Source organism: Echinococcus granulosus (assembly GCF_000524195.1).
Source record: "Echinococcus granulosus chromosome Unknown EG_S00113, whole genome shotgun sequence".
Lineage (NCBI taxonomy): Eukaryota > Metazoa > Platyhelminthes > Cestoda > Cyclophyllidea > Taeniidae > Echinococcus > Echinococcus granulosus.
In genome coordinates, this window is record NW_020170493.1 from 86,175 (window position 1) to 110,112 (window position 23,938).

Below are 23,938 nucleotides of genomic sequence, written 5' to 3' on the forward strand. Positions count from 1 at the left end.
TTCGAAGAGGTGGTTCGAGGCTGAGATGTCAGTAGTGGGGGAAGTCAAATCTTGAGAGACTGTACCCACAACCTTAGCCCTAATGGCCTTTAGTGATTTGAAAAAGGTAAAATAACGCAAGAAAGTCATGCTGCCGCAGTGTGAAAATTTCAGTGAGTCCACAGAATGGATGGACATCTGATGACAGAACAAGGAAGGAGCTGTAACCTACCGCCATCGACCTAACCACCAAAGGGGAGTAAAGAAAGGTGCTTCCGGCGTCAAATAAAACAGCTCTCAATGTGATCCCAAAAAAAATTACAGTTGGCCGAGATAGACACCTGTGTGACCATGCACGTGTGCCAACTGTGGCCACAGCGTTGTCGGTAAACACGTAGGTGCGGAGCGATGCTAGGTGTCAGGGCACCAGACTTTGGTCAATCCTAGAAAGAAGTGCGGGTAGTCAATCCGACAATGACCTGTGCGTGCAGAAGAAAGCAGAATCAACAGATCCGTTTAACACACGCAGTGGTGCAACCGATTTGCTTGAAGATGATAAACAGCTCAATAATGTATGGGTAAAATTGTGGCATCACGTGTGTGTGTATGTAACGCTGGAAGCGTTTATATTAGGAAGCTTTATGCATAACTGAATAAATTTAGGCTTTCGCAGCCCGGTAAAGAGTAGCGATGTTGCAGAGTCACTGGAAAAAAAGCAATAACAACAACAACAACCGAGAATAAGACGGGAGAGTGCACAGTTCGACACTCATGTGAGACAAAGTCTAAGGTCTACTGCGAATGAATCACCCATACTTCAAACTGCAAGATGTGCACTTTTAAGAAAGGGGAAGTGAAGTTTGTGTTAGGCCTACAAAATGAACAAAAAACATATATGGATTCGTGGACAACACCTTTAGGCCAGAAGTATGTCTAAAATGCCAAAGTAACTTTTACTTTACTGCGCACCGATGACCTTATTATCTCATCAAACGGTAAAACCTAATTAAGGTCTGCAAGGTTACATGCAAATGCAAGCGTTCTTCTTAAGTAGAAAAGTATATGCAGAAAAAACCAAAGAAAATATTTTTTGCCTCGAAATAAGCTAATAAAGGGATAATTAGCTAAGTTTGCAGAATATTGAAGTAAATTGGACGCACCACGGTAATTCCGATTGCTTTGGTACTGATGGTATTTTTGACATTTACCCCTCCCTCCAGAGCGGTCGATTTCAACATGGCGAACATATTCCGAGCTGTTGTTACCACTGCCCCTTCCGCAGCCTCCGCGGCCTTTTGGACAATTATTGGCGAAGTGTGGTTGGGAATTGTAATTAGTGTCCTGATGAAGACGCGACCTAACGCAGCAAAAATTTTCACTCATATTGATAAAAAGTGCACTTCTTTGTTCTAATGCCACCTACAAGCTTTTTGATAAGTTGTATCCAATGCTGGTACTACCGCCACCGCCACCACCCCGGGATCGGTAATTTTGTCTCGGCTGCTGGAAGGAATTACCATAAGCAGTAAAATAATTTTTTGAGCTAAACATGTGCAAAGAAACGCATTGACACACCTTCCCTCTGCAATTTCCACCATCATATGTACCATTGCGATTTAAGGGAACATCCTGTCGAGAAATTGTAATCTAAGTAAAAAATTCAAACATTAAATACAAATACCCGTATTTGCGAAGGAAGAATGGAGCTACCAGTTTCAACAGCGCGTCTCCTGTCCAATTCAACTTCCTGTGGATAAAAAATAACAAAGCGAATTATTGTTACCCTATGCCGATTTTCTAGGCGAGCATTTATCTCGCGGATTGCAGCAATACGCTCGTTCAATTTCGTGTCTTGTCTGTTATTTCTATTCGCCATTATTCTACTTATGTGTATGTATACCCGATTCAGATAAGGACCCCCAAACCACAAAAAACCACAGGCATCTAGGCCAAGCCCAGTGGCTTTATAACGCACTACAGATAACCCGAGGGCAAACTTTAAGCCTAGCGCACTTACAACTCAAGGTTAAAAATGACACGTTCAAAAAAAATTGACAAAATCAAGTAAATTAAAAAGTTAATTCGGCATAATAAAGCAGTTTTAATTAAAATAAAGCCAAAAAACGTGCACAATATTTCGACGAAGTTGGTTCTTCCTAAGTCAGTGTGTTTATCTGATGACTAGCTAAAACTTATTTTGACTGTTTAAATATCACTTATCTAAAAAAGTTCCTTTTATGACATTTCTATTATCTAACCTGCTTTAACCACGTTATTCTCTCTCTGATTTAAGGACCAATATTTGCACAAATTAGTCTGTCATCTTATAAATATTTTGCTTTGTCTGCTAATTTTAGAGTCGAGACAATTCATTCTATTATAGGAGAGCCTACGACCTACTTGCGCGTAGGAGGCCTGGGAAGCCGCTAATGTGGTCAGACGGAAGTACAGCCCACGTCGACTGAAGGGCCCAATTTAGTTCCATATCCAATTAAAAATATACAAGCTCACTGAGAATTCATTACTTAGTAAAGAAGCTTTTGTCTAAGCGGAGAATTTGTCTTCACTTATCACTGATGACTTGTTTGGCATATATCCGAAGATTGAGTATCAAGCTTTTGTTGTAGATGTTTGCATGCGTGTCAAAATTTTCTCATGAAATCCCACTAATAACTGCGATGCAGCACCACGTTTCAGGTGAATTTGCAAATTTATTTATGGTCAGTCCCTCAGTCTTCTTTTTTGTGAAGAATTTTGTTGCAGCCTTCATGGACTGATGTGTGGACTCGGCTTTTGCGAGGAAAGTGGGTCTCCGCTTGCCCCTATGCGTACTGGTCCATCAGTGCTCCCGCTTTTTAGGAGTCCCCAAGGCCTGAAGCACTAGCGAAGCGTCCAAATAAGTGTGCGTAATCGTTCAAGTGCAATCTTTTATGTGCTTTGCCATCTGTTTTACCTGCCACAATTCTGCATGTCTCTGGCTCATTTCTTCGAGTATCGTCTCCGCACCACCATCCTGACCAGACCCTCGCGTTCCTAATTCCATCGATTACATTCCACCAGCTACAATTGCTGCCGCATCAAACCACATCTCTTATCCCAATGTCGAGTAACGCAGCCTTGCTCAACTTTAGCAGCATATCTCCTGACGACTTTCTCCATTACTTCAGTTGTATTGCATCCGTTTATGGAGATATCACCTTCAGATTCGCCTTTTCACTGGATCGTGGCCCCTCTTCCTTGATAATCTTCCTGATTTCATGAAACCTGCGCATTGCAGCAGCCTACTATAGGCGGACGCTCCCTTCTAAAAGAAATCCATCCGTAATGGGAGCTTCTCCGTATTGAGCCCTTCAATGGAAAGTAGCCAATGCGACCTTTCTTATTTGCATGTAACCTGCGCTCTGCATCAACGTAACTGATGAGGTAGGGGCAAATACTGACATCCGCGATCCACTCCGGATTGTGCCGTCGTGATGCACTTCGGACATCGGAACCCCCCACTTTGGGAGATTTTGCTACCTAATGCTGCAGAAATCAGTTAACTACGAACAGATTGCAAGGTACTTAACGTGACAAGTGAGCAGTGAAGAACCACTTTTCCGATGGGCACCTTTGAAATGCCAGACATCATCCGCTTGTAGGAAGCTACCTCCTCTTTTGCCTACTGAAAAACTTATCAGTAGTGCAACAACTAGGCGAACGTACCGACGGATTCACGGGTAGGCGGGTGGAAGGAGCCGAGTTGGATGCATGAATCCACGGCGGCTGGGAAAGTGACTTTTGTCAGTAGTGGACGCATAAAAGGAAAATCCAATCGAGCTCCAGCAGTTGAGATAAAACCCAGCTACAAATTCAAGGACAGTAATCGACAATCTGTCTCCCCCTTTCCTTCGCCTTCAGGAATCAGAAAGTTGGCATTAACACATAAAGTACTGCGTCCAGTTAAATAGTAAAAAGTCGGGACACTTACACACACACACACACACACACACACGAATTTGTACAGAGCACTAAAAGGAGGACGAAAATCACTGGGAGTACAAAAAGCGTCTCAAGGGGAACGGATTAAAGACGTCAAACGGAGGTGGTGGACCCTCGCCCCACCTCCGTCACCTCGTCAATCGTCTCGTGACTGCCACGTCTGGAGAGCGCATTTGCAGTGTTGGTCACTGAAAAGGACAAAGGAAAAGGAGCAGAATAGAAATGAAAACAGTTATGAAAGCCGAGTGGATGGGGTGGATGGATGGATCTGGGAGGCACTCACGCAGAGCCGTCAGCTCCTGCACCGAGGCAGCCATCTGACTGCACCGACGGCGACATGAACAGCTGCAAGTCGGGGTAGTTGCTGTGACCACGGGGCGGGGGGAAGACGAGGCTGCCTTTCTGCCATCATTGCTTCCACGAGATGATGATGATGAAGCAGTGAGGGATGCAGCCGCAGTGTGGTGTAGAAGACGAAGCGCCTGGGCCAGCGTTTCCACCACATGGGAGATCAGAGTATTCGTCTGGGAAAAAACAGCCAGGAAAGGTCGATCAAATGCTTTCATGGAAATTGAAGGGAACGATGTAAGATGGGGCAAACTTACCGGATGCCGATTGAGCAGTGCGCTGAAATGACCCAGACTGTGGCGAATCAGTCTGCGAGCTTTCGCGTGGTCCGACGACGCACATTCACCTGGACAAGGAAGGGGGAAAACCGCAGTGAACAGGTGGACAAACTAAATACCAATCTGCCACCTTCTGGCGTTGTCAAGAGCTGCAGCCTATAACAGGCGGCCCCACACAGTAGTCAGTCGAATCCGCTATTAAACCCCAACAACTTTCTGCAGCTTGATGGCTTCGGTCTGTCGCACTCGTCTCAGCCTAATTGCCACGACGATCTTGGTCTTGAGGTCACCGTAGGCACTCAGCACTTCCGATAAGCTGGAAATAGGGGACACACCAGCTCGCAGACCCTAACAGCATTGCCTTCAAGGGTGAGTCGGTCGCCTGTGCCACTTCACAAAGACTTTTTCCTTAGTGGAAACCTATTATCAATAACCGAATCCGTGGCGGCTGGAGACTGACAAGAGAACGCCCACCGAAATCACTTCCACTGTCCAACAACTGCCCCAGTCACTGGCCTTGCATCATGACGAGTGGATTAAGTGGGGTCTGCACCGAGGGAGTTAAACTCGTGTTCAGCCAAGCATAATGTGACCTGTCACAACTCAAGAAGACGGAATAAGACAAGCCATCGACTTGACACGTTCAAATTAGCCTGGAGAATGAATGAGAATACGAGTGGAGCGGTAGACAACCCACCAGCAGCGTTGGGCGCTTGAACAGAGGTAAGCAGGCTCTCCAACTGTTGCATCAGCGCAGCGAAGAGGCTGGTCAACTGGCCGGCACACCGGTTCAGGTAGTCCTGCAAGTCCGCAATCGCCTGACGACACAATAAATGAGGTGAGGAATAAGACCAAAGCAACAGCAGGAGACAGAGTGCGCATGCAGCTCACCGCAAAAGGCTGAGTCGGGTCAGGGAATGAGACGGAGAGGGAGCTGGGTGTGGTGGTGGAGGGGAGAGTGAGCTCGTCCATCAGGGAGGCGCTGGTATCCACACTCGTCACCACCTGATGATTCGCCTCTCCCACCTCTCCCTCCGTCTCTATGGAAGTGATATGCTGGGACTCCAGGCGGGTGGAGAGTTCGCGCACCGTTGCTCCGATATTCGCCATCAAGGAGCTCACTCCGTCGACGCTGGAAGGCGGAAACGATGGTTAACGGACTTATCGACTATGCAGGTGTCCGCGTCTGTGAAAACTCACCACTGGGGTAGGGAGTACGCCTTCGAAGGCGACATAAGAGAAGCACTGGTAGTAGCACTGACAGCAGCAGCAGGAGCATAGTATCTCCCACGAAATAAAGTGACACTCCTCCTACCGTCATCAGCATCACTTCCACAGCCACCAGCATTCATTCTGCAACAGGAGACAGCGACATCTTCCACAGAGCGCAGTTGGAACTGCGGGCTCTGACTATCATTCACGCCCCGGCGGTCCTCCAATGGAGAGGCGTCGTCTTCTGCCCTGACGCCTGCTTCAACGTCAACTTCGTTGTCCTTCTTCCCTACCTTGGTTACAACAACCGCTGCAGCAGATTTGGGAAGTCTTGGCACAGAATGAAGAAGAAAGCGGTGTCAAGCGGAAATGGTAAGTCGGATGGGTGGTGCAGAGTGAAAGGGTTTTGAGGAGATGGATGAACAAGTAAATGGAAATACAGACCCATCTGAATAAACAAACGTTCAGATGGGTAGATCAGAGATGCTTGGAAAAAAAAAGCAGATTTCTGAATAGATAAAGAAACTCACGATGGTCCAGCACCTCCATCGGCAGCAGAGGCACCATTCGCATGACAGGAAAGAGCCAACGTCTCCAGCTTCTTAATCATTGCGTTCTTCATCAAAATCTGCTGCCTTAACCTTTCCAACTCTTCCAGGAATCCCTTTGCGCGCCTCTCATTGTCCATCACAATCCTCTTCAACCGTCTTGTTTCCTTCATTGAGGACTCCAGCAACTCTGCCCTCTTCCCCAACCTCGCCTTTAGATCGAAGGCGATGGCTTTGAGCTCGGGATACTTGCGGGCCTTCTCTCGCATGGTCTCGTCTAGCTCACCGTTGGCGTCGTCAGCCACGGTGGTGGTGTTGGTGGCAGCTGCAGTTGTGATCTTCTCGGCATCCATGACTCGACGCCTGAGAGCATCCAGTGCCACCTGTGTCTCAGCAGCGGTCATGCGAACCGACTCAAGATCGGCCTCGAGGCTGACGACACGGACATCCTTGGCCTCTACCTCTGCCATCAACTCTTCCTGATGGGCCAAAAGGTCCTGGCACTGGTCTTCGGCTACCGTGGAGGAAAGAAAGACGTCAGGAGAAATTACATCATAGCCCAGAGGCCTTATTGTCCAACCAATGGCACCAACGGTGGCGTTAACGAGCCAGCCAAGTTAACTGCCTCGCATGCACAAGAAGAAAGTCGGGCCACTTTTCAGACCCTATCAAAATCGTCCCCCCCCCCCAACTCCCCTACTTTGACAGCAAATGACGCGTAAGAAAAAAAAATCTAAAGGGTAGGAAAAGGGTCCACTTTACCGGTCGCAAGCTTCGATTCAGCCAATTCAAGGAGAGTTGAGTACTTCTGCGTCACCGCCTCTATCGCCATTTCGTGCGCCTATCAGGGGCGAGAGAGGAAAGAAATATTGCGTACACTAGGAAAAAACAAGTTGTCACTGACCTTTGACCCAAAAAACAAACACTTACCCTGGCCTCTTCACTCAACTGTGCCTCCGAAGCGGTGAGCTTATCCTGAAGGCGCAGAAGGTCCCCTAGCGACTCCTCCAGCTTCGCTGACAGACTGGACGCGCGTTCCGTATTTTCAGCTAGCGAGGTCTGCAAATGGGACGAAGGCATTGGTAGTTCCAAAGCGCTAGGCAACCGGGTCGGTGCCGACACGAACATGGAATGAATGGATGGATTTGCGGCAGGTGAGAATTTGGTAATAACGGGAGGGTAGATAGAGAAGCGATGCAGGAACAAAACCAGAGGGAAAAAGGACGGCAGTCCGTACCTGCAACTCAACCACCCTTGCCTCCAATTCCGCAGCACTAGCCTGGGCTCGGTTAAGGCTCTGCTCCATTTCCGCAAACTCCACCTCCTTGGCCGCTGCGGCAGCCTGAATAGCTGCAATGGAGTCAGCATGCTTGCGGTAGGCCGCTTCCAGCTCCTCCGACACCTGCACGTACGTAGCCTGCAGTGCTGCGTTAGCCGACGCGAGTTGCTCGCAACGTGCCGCGTACTTCGACAGCGCCGCTTCGTGATCCTTCAGTGGCACGCTAGGTGCCGGTGGAGGCGTCTGCGCCTCTGCTACAGCTGTTGTTGATGTTGGTTGCTGTGATGTGAAAGACACCTGTATGAATTGTGTGCATCACTCACCGGACCCTCTCTAATCAACCACAAGTCTCCCTTATGCTTCTAATCTTCCAGCAACTCCACGTCTGCTTTTCACCACAAGAACTGATCAATGGAAAAAGATGTGTCAAATGGTCGAGACTGCAATATTTCATCTCTACAGCCATCGCTGAATTCAGATACCTCGCCTTCCACTCACTGACTAGCAATGTGTCTATTGAAGAATACGGTTCCTTTTTGGCCAAAATAACCCGCGAGTTTCTTGCTTGAGATGTGGTGACAAAGCATACCTGTGACCTTATGTTCAAATGGCTCAACGCGATTGCTCTCAAACACCAAACCTTAGTTATTTGACGCGTGATGGAGCGGTGACATTGGAAAGTTGTAGGTCAACTTACCTCATGGCGAGGAGCGGAAACGTCGGCCGAGGCAGTCTCTAGATGCACAAAGCCTTCGTTGAATTGGTGCTCAAGCAGCCCCAGCTGGGAGTCACTGAATGGAGGTGGAAATGGGAAATAATTAAGAAGCACAAGTTGATGATCAATCGTACACTAGTTAGAAAGTGCAGTTCCACACTTCGTGAATGCAAGTGGATGGATACATCAAGCGCCACAATCAACGCCGCTAGCATTCCATAGTCGATCACCAGGGCATTTATGGAGGAGGGAAAAAGGTTCACCCGACTTCCCCAACAGAAAACATGAAGTAAGCACAAAAAAGCCTCGTTAAAGACCCATTACTCGCTAACGCAATCAACATTGCAATCCACAATCCAAGCCCTTTTTAATGGCATACAGGCCTAGAGTGAATTCTACGTTTGTCTCTAGAAGCGAAAAAAAAACAGCACTTAGTCTCCCAATGCGGTCTTCAAAATGTCTACTTTGTTCTTTTCTATCGTGATCCTCATCTGTCCACCGGACAGCTGAGGAAGGAAAAGACTAAGAATGGGGAGCGGCACATTCCTCAAATGCGTTATGGATTCCGCTCACGGGTAATGAAGAAAGGAGTCCTGCACAGTCTTTTAAGCGTAGCACTCTCTTCGACCAATTGACTAGTCCTCAAAGAAGCTCCTCCTGAACACCCTTTAGTTGCATCGAATTTCATCGAGTGAACAGACCTCAGCCACCAGTGCTGTATGACCTTCTGTAAGTCTGCAATTCACCATGACCAACTGCATCTACTACAGTCCACCACACACACACACACACACGCAAAGCACAATCTCTTAGACATGGACTGGAGTGTTTCAGACCTCGAAGACGACCTGTAAGTGGGTGGTTCAGGGATAACCGATGACTTCCGGATCAGTCACGCGGTCAGCAAACCACCCTACACGCACGTGAAGGAAATGAAGGAACAACAATGACTTCATGGTCTCTCAATCCCACTACCCACTACCTGCTAATCCATGGCATCAGGGCGGCAGTCATGTGCTCAGCCACCGTCACGACATATCCTTCAAAGGTGATGTGGAAGCGCACCAATTGTTGCATCATCAATCACGTTAGGAACAGCTGCTGATTGCTCTTAACACGCGAATCTCAAATGAGGTTGACCAAAAGAGGGAAGTTATTTCTTGTTATTCAGGGCAGAGGGTCTTCCTGAGTGACTGTCGGACAAAAGCTGACTTCCGCCTCAACCTTAGGACGGAGTTAAACTTCGTTCGTACTGTGGGCAAGCTCAAACCACATCGGTTCCGACTCAAGGCCAGAAGAAGAGCCGAGTGCCACATCGACACTGAAGTATGCGTTTTACAAGCCCCAGCAAGTGACTGTACCGCGTTCCACCGGCAATCCCATGAGATCATTCAGTCGTCTCGTGTATTTTCAAGTCCCCTGGGATTTAGTGGCATCACATGTGCAAGTAATGTGTGGGGGCAGATATTATGGAGTTAACTATCAAGCCCGTTCATGACATTCAACAATGACGAAGAATGGTCTACAGGTCGCAAACAATACTATAATTTCTGGTAACATTGGCTACATGTAGTAAGCAAAGTAAAATCGGAAGAATTGTCACTCAAAAATATGTTCAATTGAGAAATGATAAGTCAAGACAACTAATCCAAAGGTAGGAAATTTCACTAAATCACCCAATTCGTTTGTCCAACCGCGACCCTGTTAAAATCACACCCGCTGGAACCGCCGAGGTGGGCTTTCAGCTACCGTATCAGATTCTAGGATGCATAGCATTAGCAAAGGAAAGCCCAAAACCACAGCTAAGTAGTAGTCAACTGGCAAGGACCTTCCGTAACTTTCAGATAACTCGAAAAAAAGGGAAACATGGACGCCAAATGACTACCGATCAGCCAAAAGATCGAGTATAATTCAACTTGCATTTCGGACAAAGCAGGTGACTCGAACTCTTCTTTCCTACCCTTCTGCAAGGCATCAATGAGTAGCAAGAACCACTTGTGCGCCAGATCCCGCCACTCCAAGAGACCACTTGGCTCGGCCACCTCCAGTGTCTGGGCTCGCGATACCACAGAGACGAACCGTGTCACCAACCCGATAACCTCATCGACAGGCACCGAAGGAGCAGCGGTGGTAGCAGAGCCATCAGCTGCAGTGCCCTCGTTTTCAGGCGCAGTAAGAGCCATCAGCACTTCCGTGGCAGCTTTGACCGACCACTCATCGACGGCTTCTTGGATCCGTGCCACCTAAAACAGAAAGAGGATACAGTGGCAGCAAGTTAGCGGGTGGGATAGAGCATCTGAATAGGGAATCTGGTAATATAGACGCACAGCAAGAGAGATGCGATCGAAGATACGGCGGTTGTGCGCCTCCATACAAGATACGTCGCCAGTGCGAGCGCTGAGTGCGAGACTGTGGCAGGAGAAGGAGGTGGAGGTGTCGGGGAGATCGTCGGTGATCTCGGCTTGAAGGCCGTGGTGACGGTACTGTAATAAGAGGTTGAAGGTGGTATTGTCGTGTTGGTTCAACGATGGGGCGTCGGTCATTGCCTTTGCTGGATCGCGCTCCTCCTCTGAAGGAGAAGTGAAGGTTACATTGAAATAGAATGAATGGCTAATGAACTTTGGGGGCGTTAAATGAGAGGCAACTGGATACATTAAAATTATTTACAAGGCACCGAGGGGCAGTCAAAATCGGCCAATTATAACAAAATAATAAAGAACAAATGCTGCACAATTGACACTGAGCTAATTTGCGAAAGGGCGTTAGATGCATGGGACGTTGGTAACGAAGGTTAAGCACTCACTGTAACTCCTATCAGGCGGAAGAATCACCGAAATCTCAGCTGCACCCGCGGCGCAGAAGAAGGACGAGGGGAGGGACCGATTTTGCGACTCCTCGAGTCCGACAGAGGTCACAACCTTTTGAGCACTCGCCTCCATGCACATACTCGTTGCCATGAGACTGCGGTTCACCGTCTCGTGGAAGGAATGCTGAATGAATCGCATGTTGTCGAATTGGTTAAGGAGATTCTTGATGAGGGAGTGCAGACTCTTCAGTCGTTCTAACGACTGTGATGACGCTGCTCCCGTCGCAGTTGCGGCGGCTGCGTCGGTTGAAGCCTCCACAGTCGCCTTCTCGTTCTCCGACTGAGAAAATGATGCACAGTGCGAGATCTAACTCGACAGCAGTACCCAGAGCTCAGAAGCGGACAAGCATGGATGGAAACGGAAATAAAAAGTCAAACGTACCTCCACAGCTGAAATTTCCACCTCAAGTCTGCCAAGAGTAGCCTGCAATTCAGAGACGGTCTTGTCCAACGCTAGGGATGCTTTGTTGTTACTAAGATTGAAAAGCCCTCTACCCAATCCTAGGCTGGATTCGTCACAGCTAGCACCCGCTGTGAAGCTCAGCCGTGAAGCGTTCGCAGCGGTTGCTTCTAGAAATGCAAGGACAAACGAATACCAGGAAATAACTTACTTTGGCTGAAAGTGTAGACAAATATATGTTTTTTAGAAGTGCCACGGACCCTCGTGCCTTCTACTACATCTACACCCAAGACGGAGCATGAGTACCCCAATTTTCCCCAACCTAACAACGTACAAGTTCAAAAAAATTTGCCCAAGTCAGACGTTTTGGTAGTCAAAGTCGACAACAGCGAGGCCGATTTCGACTAAATGGATCAAACACCCCTCGACGGCAAAAAAACGGCAAAAAAACCGCTATTTCCGTAAAAGAACAAAGTGAAATGGTCAATTTAGGGGGCAACTAAAGTAATTGCCACTTCTTTAAAATGTTCTTCAACATCACAGCCCACTTTTTGATTGAATGCATTGATTAATGGCTAGTTTATTTGCAAACATTGAATCGTTTTTATATAAAAAAGCGCCGTCTTTGATGACCTCATTTACACTAGTCAGATAAGCATAAGTTGAGTTATTTTTTGAGTTTCCACAAAATTCTGACCCGTTGTAAAACTGGCTATTTATATCCTGATTTTATCTCATATTATAGAAACTTAAAGCACAAATTTCCGTGTTTTTCTGCAATTCCCACGATAAATGTACGCTACAAATGTGGATTGAAAGATGCAGCTCTCACCACCTCTTATAAAGATAGAGGTGATGTGGAACCAGAGCTCACCCGCAATAAACGGATTGACCGACTGCGAGAGATCGACTGGGGCTTTAATCATGCTATGCGAGAGAGTATTGTAGGCCGTTTTCAGCCGCGTATTCGCCTTAACTTGAGCCACCAACCTGCCCCTCAGTACAGCTAACTCGCGTTGTAATTTTGCCAAGTCACCAGACTGATTGCCAGTTACTTGATGGTCCGCAGTCACATCGAATATGGTCGAGGAGTCATTGTGACGGAGCTGCGTCACCTCTTCAAGTGGTGCTGTATCCTCTGGAGCGGGTAGACATTGAGATGAAGGGTCTCCTGCCTCGCGTTGGTTGCCACTTGCTAGAGTAGACAACTCGTAGATCGCACGTTCGCGATCCTGCAGCATCTGTAGACCAATTAGATAGTTAAATGTCCCACAAGATTCCGAAAAGAAAAAAACAAACCCTATCCAACGTCTCAAGCTGTCGAAGGTGCTCCCGTTTGATCCGCTCATCGTGTTCCTTCAACTGAGCCAACTGAGCTGAAAGCATGTCGTTTAAATTCGCCTGGCAGTTCCGATCACTCACAAGATCGCTGATACGACTGTGCAGAGCTTGCTCAATTTCGTTCCGCTGTGCCAAATTCTTCGCATGAGAGGCCTTTTCAGCTTCTAATTGGTCCATCACCAACTGGAGCTTCGATTCCGATGCGGTGAGCAGCTGTTTACACGCCGTCAACTCCGCATTCAAGGCCTCGCATTCATACTTCAGGTTCTTGATCGTGTCCTGGCATGTATTATGGCGTCGGAGACTTTGATCCGCAGCTATGTTAGGTGATGTTAGTGGATCCCGCAGCGTTTCCAGAGCAGTAGAGGAAACGTTCTCCTTATCATCCATATCGGAGAAACGGGGAGCAGGAGCCTTGCCTGGATGCGAAAAAGTTACGGCTTCACGGGGGAATGCTTTCAACTCTGCCTCCAGCATAGCAATTTTTGTTTCAGCATCGACTAGCTGCTGTTGGAGAGCTGAAATTTCCCTAGAGAGAAGGCAAATCCTCATAAAAGCAAAAATGAGGTCATGAAGCTCAAATGAAGTATAAACTTACGCTCTTTTGGTAGTTTCGAGTCTAGAAGACTCATTCTCGATTATTTCACATCTACTTTCAGCTCTTCGTTGAGATGATTTTAGTTCCTGAAACTCGAGGGTCAATAGGTCATATTTGTTTCTCCACTCTAAGAAAAGAGAAATAAATCCCACCAAAACCAACTTACCCCCTTCACAGGACTCAAATTTTTTTATCCATCCATCAAGATCCGCACGTAATTGGTCGTTCTCATTTTTCATAGAAGTTAGCATTTTCCTATCGATTAAACGAAAAGGAAGGAGCTCTTACGAAGCGCTATCTAGTAGGCGAGCCTTCACATTCAACTGATCCACCAACTGAGAATTCACGTTTTCGAGATCAGTAATGCGCTAGAGATCGGAATGAGAAGCAGAGCATCACACCATACCATTGCTGGATCATCTGTCAAGCCCTTCTGGTATATTTGTTCGTACTTGTAGCATAAAAGGCTAAGCTTGAAGTTTTCCCGTCTCAGTTTTGCAATTTCCTAAAGAAAAAAATCAAAAAACCCCAACCAATACCTCAGATTCGTCCGGAACAGTTCGAATTCCCTCGAGTGGAGAACCTATCAGTCTGGCGGGCAAATTCTTACCCACAAATGAAACACTGGCAACGAATGAGAAAAAAGAGCGACTCCTTACTTCTCGTCAAAATTAGAAGACGAGTGAAAACTACCGGGATCAGCAGAAGCCATCCTAATGTGAGAAGAAACAGCAAATGTGACAAATAAACGCCCTCAATATCAGTATTTGATTGAATTGGCCAATGAGATTCAAGCATTCAAACACAGGCCTTACAAAATCCATACATCATACAAGTCCTATCAATAGCTTTCTAAGTTTTCATGCCATTTCACATGTTTAAAAATAGGTTTAATATATCAAAGTTATTTTATGCAAATAATTTTATTCCTGGCCCTGCTTACACAAGTAACAAATTGAGCGCAATAACGACGCCCAGCCCCTTCATATGTGCCGCAAAAAGCATTAAAGGGTTGTTCGTTATGCCAGAAAATGAATCAAATTGTTTTTTATAAAATGTGTCTTTACTCTCAGGATTTTGACTGAGCAACCTTTTTAATAGGTAGTTTGGGCGTAGACAAAAATTATTCTTAGATTTTTTGTAGGGAACTATCAAATTTAGCTTGAGTGCAAATGACTTTTTTCTATGGATTCTTGCCCATACACATATCGAAAAGCGCTATGCTAAATACGTATTTGAGGCTTTCTCTCAAGTTTTTCCAACTTCGAACATTCGTAGTGGGTGTTTTGTTTTAGCTATTGGTGTAAAGTCCCAACTCTTCTCTAAAACTTCGCGGAACACACGTTACTAACAAATGGGTGATCTTGATCCCCACTGGTATGCCTCTATGTCCGTCTTACGACGCAAAATTACAGCCTGTGGAGGATGAAGGGTTCCACCAGATAAATGCATATATAAAAGGATACCAAATCGCTACAACAAAATATGTTAGTATAAGTTAAGAATACAAAATTTAATTGTGGTGGCTTTTGCCAAATGCATTCACATTTCCCTGCGTTATGTAATTGCGTTTGGATCCTGCGTGTTGACTAATGGATAAAGTGAATGAAGCAAAGGTGATGATTCGCTGCTTTTTTTGACTTTGACTCCATGGCTCGTTGATAATCACGTGTAGTACCTCTGCTCTGCAGCATATCCATTTAACTATGCCACAAACCTCCAACATCCTCTTACACCAAATCTTATGAATTTATTTATAAAGCCTTATTCTAAGAAAACTTTTCAGTTGTGCATTTAAGAATGCCACAAATCTTCTACCCCACCGTTTATTTCTTTTCATCAGTATGTACGCGATGAGCTGACGGATTTTCCTAGCGAATTGCAGAACATAAACAGTAGTTTTGATGGTCAAGGCGCCACAGCATTAGGGCCGTTTATTTTGTCGAATTAGTATTATCCAACTCCTCGATCGAAGTAGGAGAAGTTGGTTGTTCGGAGGACTTCGCAGTGCTCACCGACGGTGTTGTACCATTCGCTGGCGGTGGCTGAACGACGCGTCGATAATTGCGGAAACAGGTCAAGTCCTCCACTTTAATCACCTATCATAAAAGAAAGCCACAAAAAAGACGGTCACTTTCTTCCTAATCACCTCTTTTAATCGTTTATAACGCCATAATTTGGGCTTTTTGCACACTAAATAGGGGTCCTAAAAGACTGACAAACAAATTGAGAAGTCTAGATGGAGCCACCTTTCAGGTTCCTGTTAGAAAATAGTCGGTTAGAGATGTCCTCGGTTGATGGCTTTAAATCTCCACCAGCAAGGTAATCTAGGGCCATTTATTTCCTTTACCCCTGCTAAGTTTTTCCAAGTAGTACGCGATTAGGAATAACGATTTGTCCAAAAAATTTTACTAAGTAGGTTGCACAGGGCAAAAAGATTAATAAACTGGATTAAAACATATGGAATGAAAAAAATAAGTCTGTAAAAAGTAAACATCCGAGTAAATTTTGAATATTTTACCGAAGGAAACTTAAAAAATGCATTCGTGTGCAAGCCGCACTTTTATAACTATGCGGGGGTTTGGGTGGGGCCTCCACCTTCATGGTGCAACGGCTAAGGTTTCCAGGGCAATCAGGACCACAAAGTTTGTGTGGATTATTTGACATTTTAAGCCTTGGGTAAAACAATTTACCACAAAGAACTCATGTTCTGCCTACTTTTTTATATGCAGAATCGGATTTTGGTGCTGCGGACTGGGTTTCCCGTTTTTCGGGACCATGAATTTCCAACCTCAAAATATTGTTTATGTTTAAGTCCATGCATTTCTTTTGTAATATACCAAACCCGTCAAACGGCAAACAAGTGTATTTTTAGTACTAATCACCAGCTAATTGCCACTTTGACCAACAGAGTGATTTAAAATGAATGATCAAGATCATTATTTCATTTGAGTAAATGAAATACTGATTTTAGAATAATATGGTGAATTCGCAGTAGTGACAGGCGCAATGAAGGCAAGATGTTGGCAAATACAAATCGTTTTAAAAAGATTATTTAATTCATAAGCATTGCCAGACGCCGATTTGTCATTTACAATCAAATGTTTTGCCTTTTAAAATATTTTAGCTTTTGTTTTTCTGCACAAAATCATGTTTATAAGGTTAGTTGACTGATTTTATTAGTGAAACGTAGTCGTCCCGATTTTCACTTATCTACTTTTAAATTCTACCTCAAAGAGGAGCTATAATTTAAGACCGTTAAGCTATACCCTTAATTGTTTTCCTTAAAATGCATGTTTTTTCTCATTCTTCCTTTACAAGAATAAGCAAAAGATAACGCATCTTATTCCAACCCTTTCGATACCAAATTCGACACGAGATGCGTGCAATCATTTGTGAGAATTTTTTCCGCCACTTTGAGGCGAACATCATTAAGAAAGGCTGTTAATGTGAGAAACAGGTTCCCAGTAGAATGTCTTCCATTCTTCGGTTGCATCTCCCGAGTGGGTTCTACCTCAGCGTGGACCGATTTGTGCGAGAGGTGATATCTGGTGGTAACCACCACACCTGTGTCGTTTGCCGTCACCAATGTGTAGCATTCCTTCCACAGCCACAATTCGCTCGTTCATCTTTGATTATACGCTACCTGGCCGTTTAAAGCCCACGATTGGGAGATTGGTTATGGGTTGAGACTAGGGCCAGACTCAAGAAACAGGGCTGTGCAGCCTTACGACAATTGTATGTTTGTCTACGCGGGTGTTTTAGTCTCCAAAATTTATGAAACATTGTTCACACCTCTCGGAAATGTCAGCTTGGTGTGATTGCCTGATATGACTCTATCTTGTCTGCTTTTACGAACGGCTCCAAAGCTGGAAAAGCTCTCCTCTTCTCTTTTTTTGTAGGGTATCTAGTGAAGGTATGGTGGGAGGTACCATTTGAAATGATTTCTAATCTTAAGGATTATAGTAATATTAGGTAATGACAGCAGAATGATCTGAGGCACCCTTTGTTTTGAATAATAAATAATCACATGTCGTTTTGGCTACCTCCATTCAAGGTCCATGTGCCAAGAGCAACCGTCAGTGATAGCCAACATGAGTGAAGATGCAACAGTGGTCTACACTTACATCAACTATGCAAAACTCATAAGGCATAACTTACCCCTGACAAGTTTTACACACCTAGTGCCTCACTCCATACCAGATAACATCTCTTCATGCGCTAATCACCTTCTTTTGTCACTGGCACTGGCTTTAAGCAATTACACACTCGTATGCCAACTAGGAGAGATGTCACGGCAATATCAATAAGAAGTGGGTTGTGCTTTTTTTTTTCCTCACATTTCTAGGAGTATGCTTCTAAATCGTCGACAGTGAACGGTGGATTGCAACGAGCAAAATAAAAGAAAATTTCGCTATCTTTTTAGCACTACACGGATTTATTTGGCTACTTTATGCACCGACGCCTCGATGCGACCGTTCGTGTGCCCTTCGGAGTGGTTACTGTCTGCCAGAACCGGGTCAGCACCATCGCGTAGAAACCAACCCGAAGTGGGGGGTTGATGTTGAGATGTGGTCTCCTCATGAAAGCGTTAATTGTCAAATTGGGGGAGGAATTTACTCTGCAGGGCAATAATGCTAGCTCATTGGTAAGCAGTAGCTACCCTCATCTCATGTCAATTTAGATGTCTTTACAAGGTTACTGACAGAAATACCATTTCAGAGTGGGGAAGGTACACATGGATTAACTCACCGTTTTTAGCAAATCACCCTCCCTTGTGTACGTAATATACGCGGTCTTTGTCCCCTTCTGCTCTTGTTTCAAGACCTGTCCATCCACGGTGAACACGGTACGCACAGTTCGTCCATCCGTGGTGTTCTCATCGAATGTATAACCGATACGGAAGACGATGGTGGAGGATTTGAGCGTCGAGAACGTTTTGAGCGAGTACCACTCGCCCACTTCAGGGTCTCCGGGTCCGTGTTCACGAGCGAAGGTAAGCACGGGTTTGGAGACGTTCAACGTTTTTCGAGTGATGTAGCCTGCACCCAGACGAGTTAGTATTTCGTTCAAGCCCTCATTGAACTCCAGTTTCCAGGATCCCAGGAATTCATCCATTTTGTGCCCCGCCTATCAAACAAGTGCCTTCTTGTGTGTTTGTGATTGAGTTTAGCAGTCCCGTCTCATTTACTTGCTCTTCTCCTGCAATGTGATTGGTGCAGTGCTGAATGTGCTCAGTTGGCGAAAATGTGGAGAGCTGGTATGAGCAAAATGATATGGGTGTGTAGGTGTAGTATTTTTTGTCGCAAAAGGTCAAACCAAAAGCGAGCTGACGTGGGATGCTTTGGGTACTCAAATGTGACATTAATCTGTCATGCCTACTGTATTGGCTTCCACCTCACGCCCTTATTGACGATCCCTCTATCTTTGGAGAGGCTTAATGCATTCGATGCTGAATTGGTGGAGAAAGGAGTAACGAAATAGATGATTGACGGGACAGATGTGGTACGTGGGGAGATTCTCCTCCTTCAAGCGCATCATTTAATCATCCCCCCGTCTATATGTCGATCCATTTGTCCATCCCAGAACCTTCCAATCGTTCACGTAGGCCACTTTCATTCACGGGGTCATTCGTCAGTCTATCCACCAATCTATCAAGGATCAACGTGTTCATTTGTTTCTCCCAATACTAGCCACCTCGGATCCATTAGGCCTTCCATCAACGATGCGATGGTATGGGAGATGGTGAGGGGTAAGGAGGAGGGAAAATCCGCTTTTGTGGACAACGTTAACCCTGCAGGCGAATCAGTCATGTGCAGCAGAGTTGATACAATTGATGCAATAAAGAACTTTTGAATTTTTAGTTTATTAGTGGCTCCTTTCAGTGATGAAAACTAGTCAGCCTCAACTGGTGAAGACTGCTGCCGCCTAGCAAACCCGTATTGCAGCATTACACGGGAGAGTACAATAAATTGTTTGGTTGTCGAGGGGAGAATCTCTACGTTGCAAATCATGTTGGATGGAGGGGTCGCGTTCATCCGCTTGCACTTACAATTCCATCCAGCCATTCATTCGTGCCGGGTCTCTCTGTCCGTTGCGGTGGCTTGAATGCGAAGGTTTGTTTTGCCAGGCGACTTTCACCTTAATCGCAAATGATTCGTGCGCAATATGGGTAAAATAGGTAGGCTAGTGCCTCCATCCACTACTTCTCTCTTCAAAAGAACCATCAGACCTGGCAAGGATCACTACACGGTAAAATGGCCTTCGACTCTCTGCTAATCTGCCTTTCCACCTAGATATTTAAGTGATCAAAGCATTGATGGGAGTGGGAATGACAAAGTGCCTCCAGGTATCATGGCGATTCACTTTGAGGGGCTTGCGTCTATTTTCTGACTTCTTTTTAAACGTGCACACAACACGGAGCTGAGATTAAGTACCCCTTGGACGATTCTGTGACGCAGCTAATATTTATGACCACCTTATTTGTTCCAGGTTGTTTATTTAGACAAATGAAAATGCACTTGGTGACAGAGAGTGCCTTGCCGCTTACTAACTCTTATGACTTCATGTAAACGTGCTGGAGACGGCTGAAACAGCAGGCAAGATTTGGTCGTCATAAATGTCAAGATACAATTAGAACTTCTTTGCAAACATAGTTTTCTATTGACGTGACATGTACTCCGGCACTTTGTCGCAGCCTCGCAAATAAGAGACAAAAAAAAGGGTAAAACGAAATATAAAGTCAAAAATATCACGCAATGAATCCCGGACACCTAACAGCATGGGTGGCGAATCAACTAACTTGGCATTTCTTTTCACTTACAAAAGAGGTGGAAACGTTTGCCAAAAGTATGAACTATTAGGTGAGAAAATCACTCATAATACAGATGACAGCTTTGAGAGAAATCTTAGTTCATCTTAAATTTGTGGCACAAAATGTTTCCAATTCTTCTAAATTAGCTTTTGCACACATTTCCTTTTGAAGAAATATGATGCTTGCTTTTCATTTGATCGAGGTACTAGGCCATGCTCCTTAAATTTCTTTGCTTTGCAATGCCAAACACTCACATTTCGTTTAAAATGTCGCATCTTATAATAAAAAACTTAAAAATTCTGCAAAGATTAACTCCATATTTTGTCTTGTTATCTTCATCCTCCTTTAAATACGCAGATTGTATCAAAATGCAACCTTGACAAACTCTGGGGTATATAATCTGCCTTCCGTCCCGTCCGTCTTGTCCTTTTCGACAGCTTGCGCTCCGTCATGGTAGGTTGGCGTGTCGTTCCTAATTGCCCACTAATTTACTTTAGCCTGGTCCTCTTAGGGTTCTCGTCACCGGCGCCGCCGGCCAAATTGCCTACAATCTCTCCAACATGGTTGCCAACGGTAATCTGTTCGGCAAAGACCAGCAGATCATTCTCCACCTCCTCGATATCCCCGAAGCCAAGACGGTCCTCGATGGAGTTGTGATGGAGTTACAGGACTGCGCTTTTACCGTTCTGGCCGGTATCGTTCCCACGCACTGCCTTAAGGAGGCTTTCACTGACATCGACGTTGCTCTAATGGTTGGTGCTATGCCGCGCAAACAGGGTATGGAGCGCAGAGACCTTCTCTCCTCCAACGTAAAGATCTTCAAGGAGCAAGGTGAGGCCCTCGATAAGTACGCCAAGAAGACTGTTAAGGTGTTGGTCGTGGGCAACCCTGCTAACACTAACTGTCTCATCATGAGCAAGTACGCTCCTTCCATTCCGAAAGAGAACTTTACTGCCCTTACCCGTCTGGACCATAACCGCGCCATCTACCAGGTGAGAAAATTGATCAAGTGGAGGATTAGTTGCCCCCTCCCCTCGAGACGCTTAATCGCTCTTGTTTGTGTCTTCTAGGTCGCTGCCAAGGCTGGAGTTCCCAACACGTGTGTGAAGAACGTATGTATCTGGGGCAACCACAGCAATAAGCAATTCCCCGATCTGTCTCACGCCGTTGTCACCAAGGATGGGAAGCAGCACCCGGCTAAGGAGTTGATCAACGATGAAAAGTGGGTGAAGGAGGTGTTCACTCCATGCGTTCAAAATCGTGGTGCCGCGGTCATCGGCTTGCGAAAACTCAGTAGCGCCGCATCGGCCGCCAAGGCAATTGTCGATCAGATGCGCGACTGGTGGTTTGGCACCAAGGAGGGTGAATGGGTTTCCATGTCTGTTTACAGCACCGGTGATCACTATGGTGCCCCCAAGGACATCTACTTCAGCTTTCCAGTTACCATCAAGGATGGACACTACAAGGTGGTAGATGGTCTGTCCATGGATGAATGGAGCAGAAGTCTCTTCAATCTCAGTGCTGACGAGCTAGTTGATGAACGGGAGGTTGCTCTTGCTTCCTTCAAGTAAACCAGGGCGACTTAATCCCTCACCGTCCTTCCCGTGTGTGTTCCTCCGATCCCAATCGTCAGTTTACTAGTCGAATAAAGTCCTCTTTTAGCCGTTAATTCGTACTCCCACAGTAATTGACATCTTAAAATGAAGAGGTTGAGGAAGCGAATAAACCAGTTGCCCAAAGTGGTCCAACGCTGTCCCACCATCTTGTACCCCGGCTGTGATGACTCATCGGTGACTAATGGCATAGGCTTGGACACAGCGTTACTGGGCTGTGTTCAGACCGGGTCTGGTGTGTCTGCTCTTAATCGAGGGCCTTGCAAACGTGCTAGACGTGTTGGCGCCGGTCATGAGGTCTGGGTAGTTCTAAAAGTCCCCTTTTTTCGTTCAGCTAACCGTTGACGTCTTCAGTTCTTCGTATTTATCTAAACTGTCCGAGATGACGAGTTGGGGTGGGATTTGACACCTGCAGCGCTTTCGACGCCTCAGCAAGTGCTCTGTGAGTACTGTTACCAAAAGTTATCGACTTTTTTTCGTCAAGCGGTAGCACCACTCTGCCCCCAGTCGAGCTCTTTATCGATTTTTCTATAACAGATAATCGATAAGGAAACGGGGAAGCATGTCGACATCACCTCAGAAAAGATAGTTTTTCTTAAAAATGTGTAATTTTGGCCAAATTGCGTTTTTTTTTTTACATTTTCCTCCCGTTCTGTCAACTGTCATCAGTATATCAGAGGCTTATTGACCGTCATATCTCAAAAAAAATATTTTGCTTAACCTTGTACACATCTGGTAAGCTTGTGATACAATTCAGTGCATCCGGTTGAAATGTTGATTGATCAGGCACGTGTCACGTATGTGTGACGTACTCAAAAATGCATCGCTATAAACAATACGTGTGGAGCGATTAAGTCCTTTAGACATGCCCCTTCTTTGGTAATTTTCCTTCAAACTTTGTGCATGGCGCTGGCGTTGCGGCGCCTCGATAGCGATTTTCTATCAGTGTGTGCTTTCAACGCGGAACCAAGTGCACGCCTGTCTAGCACACACAAAGCACTCCTCTCTGCTCTCGGATTTGAAAGCCAGGAGTTTAGTAGCAGGCAGCCTTACACTCCCCTCGAAACTTCCTCGGAATTCTAAGTACAAAGTGAAGGCTCTTTGGACTTGGCCTCGGTGCGGGATGGAAAGTGGACTCATTGATGTTCAAATACCTTTCCCGGTACTGTTGTCTGGCAGAAGAAAGCTTTCACTACAAATCCATCCAGGTGGTGTTAAGCTATTAATTTGCCGCTTTTGTTGCTTTTTTTCTCTCATAGATCGTAAGAGATGTTTAAATACAGCAAAAAAGGGAATAATAAGGCATTTTAAGAGTTAGTGAACTTGTCAATTAAATTATGAAGCAAAAAGGGGTGCGGTTGGGTGGAGTGGAGTGCCAAAGCTGAAAATTCACCTTCAAGACGCGACCCGCAAAAAAACAAAAATAAAGCGTCTACAACAAATGCCTTTATCACCTCATGTCACTAGTCTACTTGCCATCAAAGCATGCGAAAAGATCAAACATAAAGGCAATAAGAAGGTAGAGTAATCAGTTTTTCCCCATCACCTTGGATATCACGGGTTGAAGCCGGGGCGAGTTAAGGCGGCGGGCGCAGCGATGCGCATGTCGGACCACAAAATCGATAACTACGCGAGCAGGCGCGCATTCCCGAGTGCGCACGCTCACTTTGTATGCACGCGACTGACCAATCACAGTGCGGCATGCGGTGACACTGCCACGTAGACAACGCTTGTACTGCTCGGTCTAGGTGTCATTCTCTCTTCACTTTTTTGACACCTGACGATTCACGTGAGTTAGACATAGCACCTCCGAGTACATACCAAAGTGGTGATAGGCCTGAGTGTCGGTGGTGGTGGTGGTGGTGGTGGTGGTGGTGGTGGTGGTGGTGGTGGTGGTGGTGGTGGTGGTGGTGGTGGTGGTGGTGGTGGTGGTGGTGGTGGTGGTGGTGGTGGTGGTGGTGGTGGT

The 23,938-nt window shown here is 45.9% G+C and overlaps 3 protein-coding genes across 3 annotated transcripts; 1 reads left to right on the forward strand and 2 right to left on the reverse strand. All coding sequences in view use genetic code 11, as the record gives it.

Moving 5' to 3' along the window:
• Nucleotides 1-297: 297 nt before the first annotated feature.
• EGR_08626 (Uveal autoantigen with coiled-coil domains and) lies at nucleotides 298-14,257 on the reverse strand (the record flags this gene model as incomplete). The annotated part of the gene is made up of 30 exons (XM_024497875.1): nucleotides 298-390; nucleotides 1,188-1,320; nucleotides 1,403-1,482; nucleotides 1,661-1,726; nucleotides 2,380-2,440; nucleotides 3,681-3,823; nucleotides 4,060-4,148; nucleotides 4,244-4,484; nucleotides 4,566-4,654; nucleotides 5,284-5,404; nucleotides 5,478-5,718; nucleotides 5,787-6,128; nucleotides 6,329-6,860; nucleotides 7,109-7,187; nucleotides 7,277-7,405; nucleotides 7,584-7,904; nucleotides 8,323-8,416; nucleotides 9,323-9,380; nucleotides 10,301-10,583; nucleotides 10,668-10,909; nucleotides 11,144-11,486; nucleotides 11,589-11,776; nucleotides 12,481-12,847; nucleotides 12,906-13,476; nucleotides 13,546-13,672; nucleotides 13,712-13,800; nucleotides 13,834-13,913; nucleotides 13,952-14,050; nucleotides 14,085-14,169; nucleotides 14,205-14,257. 30 exons carry the CDS (start codon nucleotides 14,255-14,257, stop codon nucleotides 298-300), a joined length of 5,439 nt encoding a protein of 1,812 aa, XP_024347700.1.
• A 1,222-nt stretch (nucleotides 14,258-15,479) lies between these two features.
• EGR_08627 (Fatty acid-binding protein) lies at nucleotides 15,480-18,663 on the reverse strand (the record flags this gene model as incomplete). The annotated part of the gene is made up of 2 exons (XM_024497876.1): nucleotides 15,480-15,644; nucleotides 18,298-18,663. 2 exons carry the CDS (start codon nucleotides 18,661-18,663, stop codon nucleotides 15,480-15,482), a joined length of 531 nt encoding a protein of 176 aa, XP_024347701.1.
• Nucleotides 18,664-19,029: 366 nt separating this feature from the next.
• EGR_08628 (Malate dehydrogenase, cytoplasmic) lies at nucleotides 19,030-21,930 on the forward strand (the record flags this gene model as incomplete). The annotated part of the gene is made up of 4 exons (XM_024497877.1): nucleotides 19,030-19,149; nucleotides 19,494-19,661; nucleotides 20,857-21,351; nucleotides 21,430-21,930. 4 exons carry the CDS (start codon nucleotides 19,030-19,032, stop codon nucleotides 21,928-21,930), a joined length of 1,284 nt encoding a protein of 427 aa, XP_024347702.1.
• Between the last annotated feature and the right edge of the window lie 2,008 nt (nucleotides 21,931-23,938).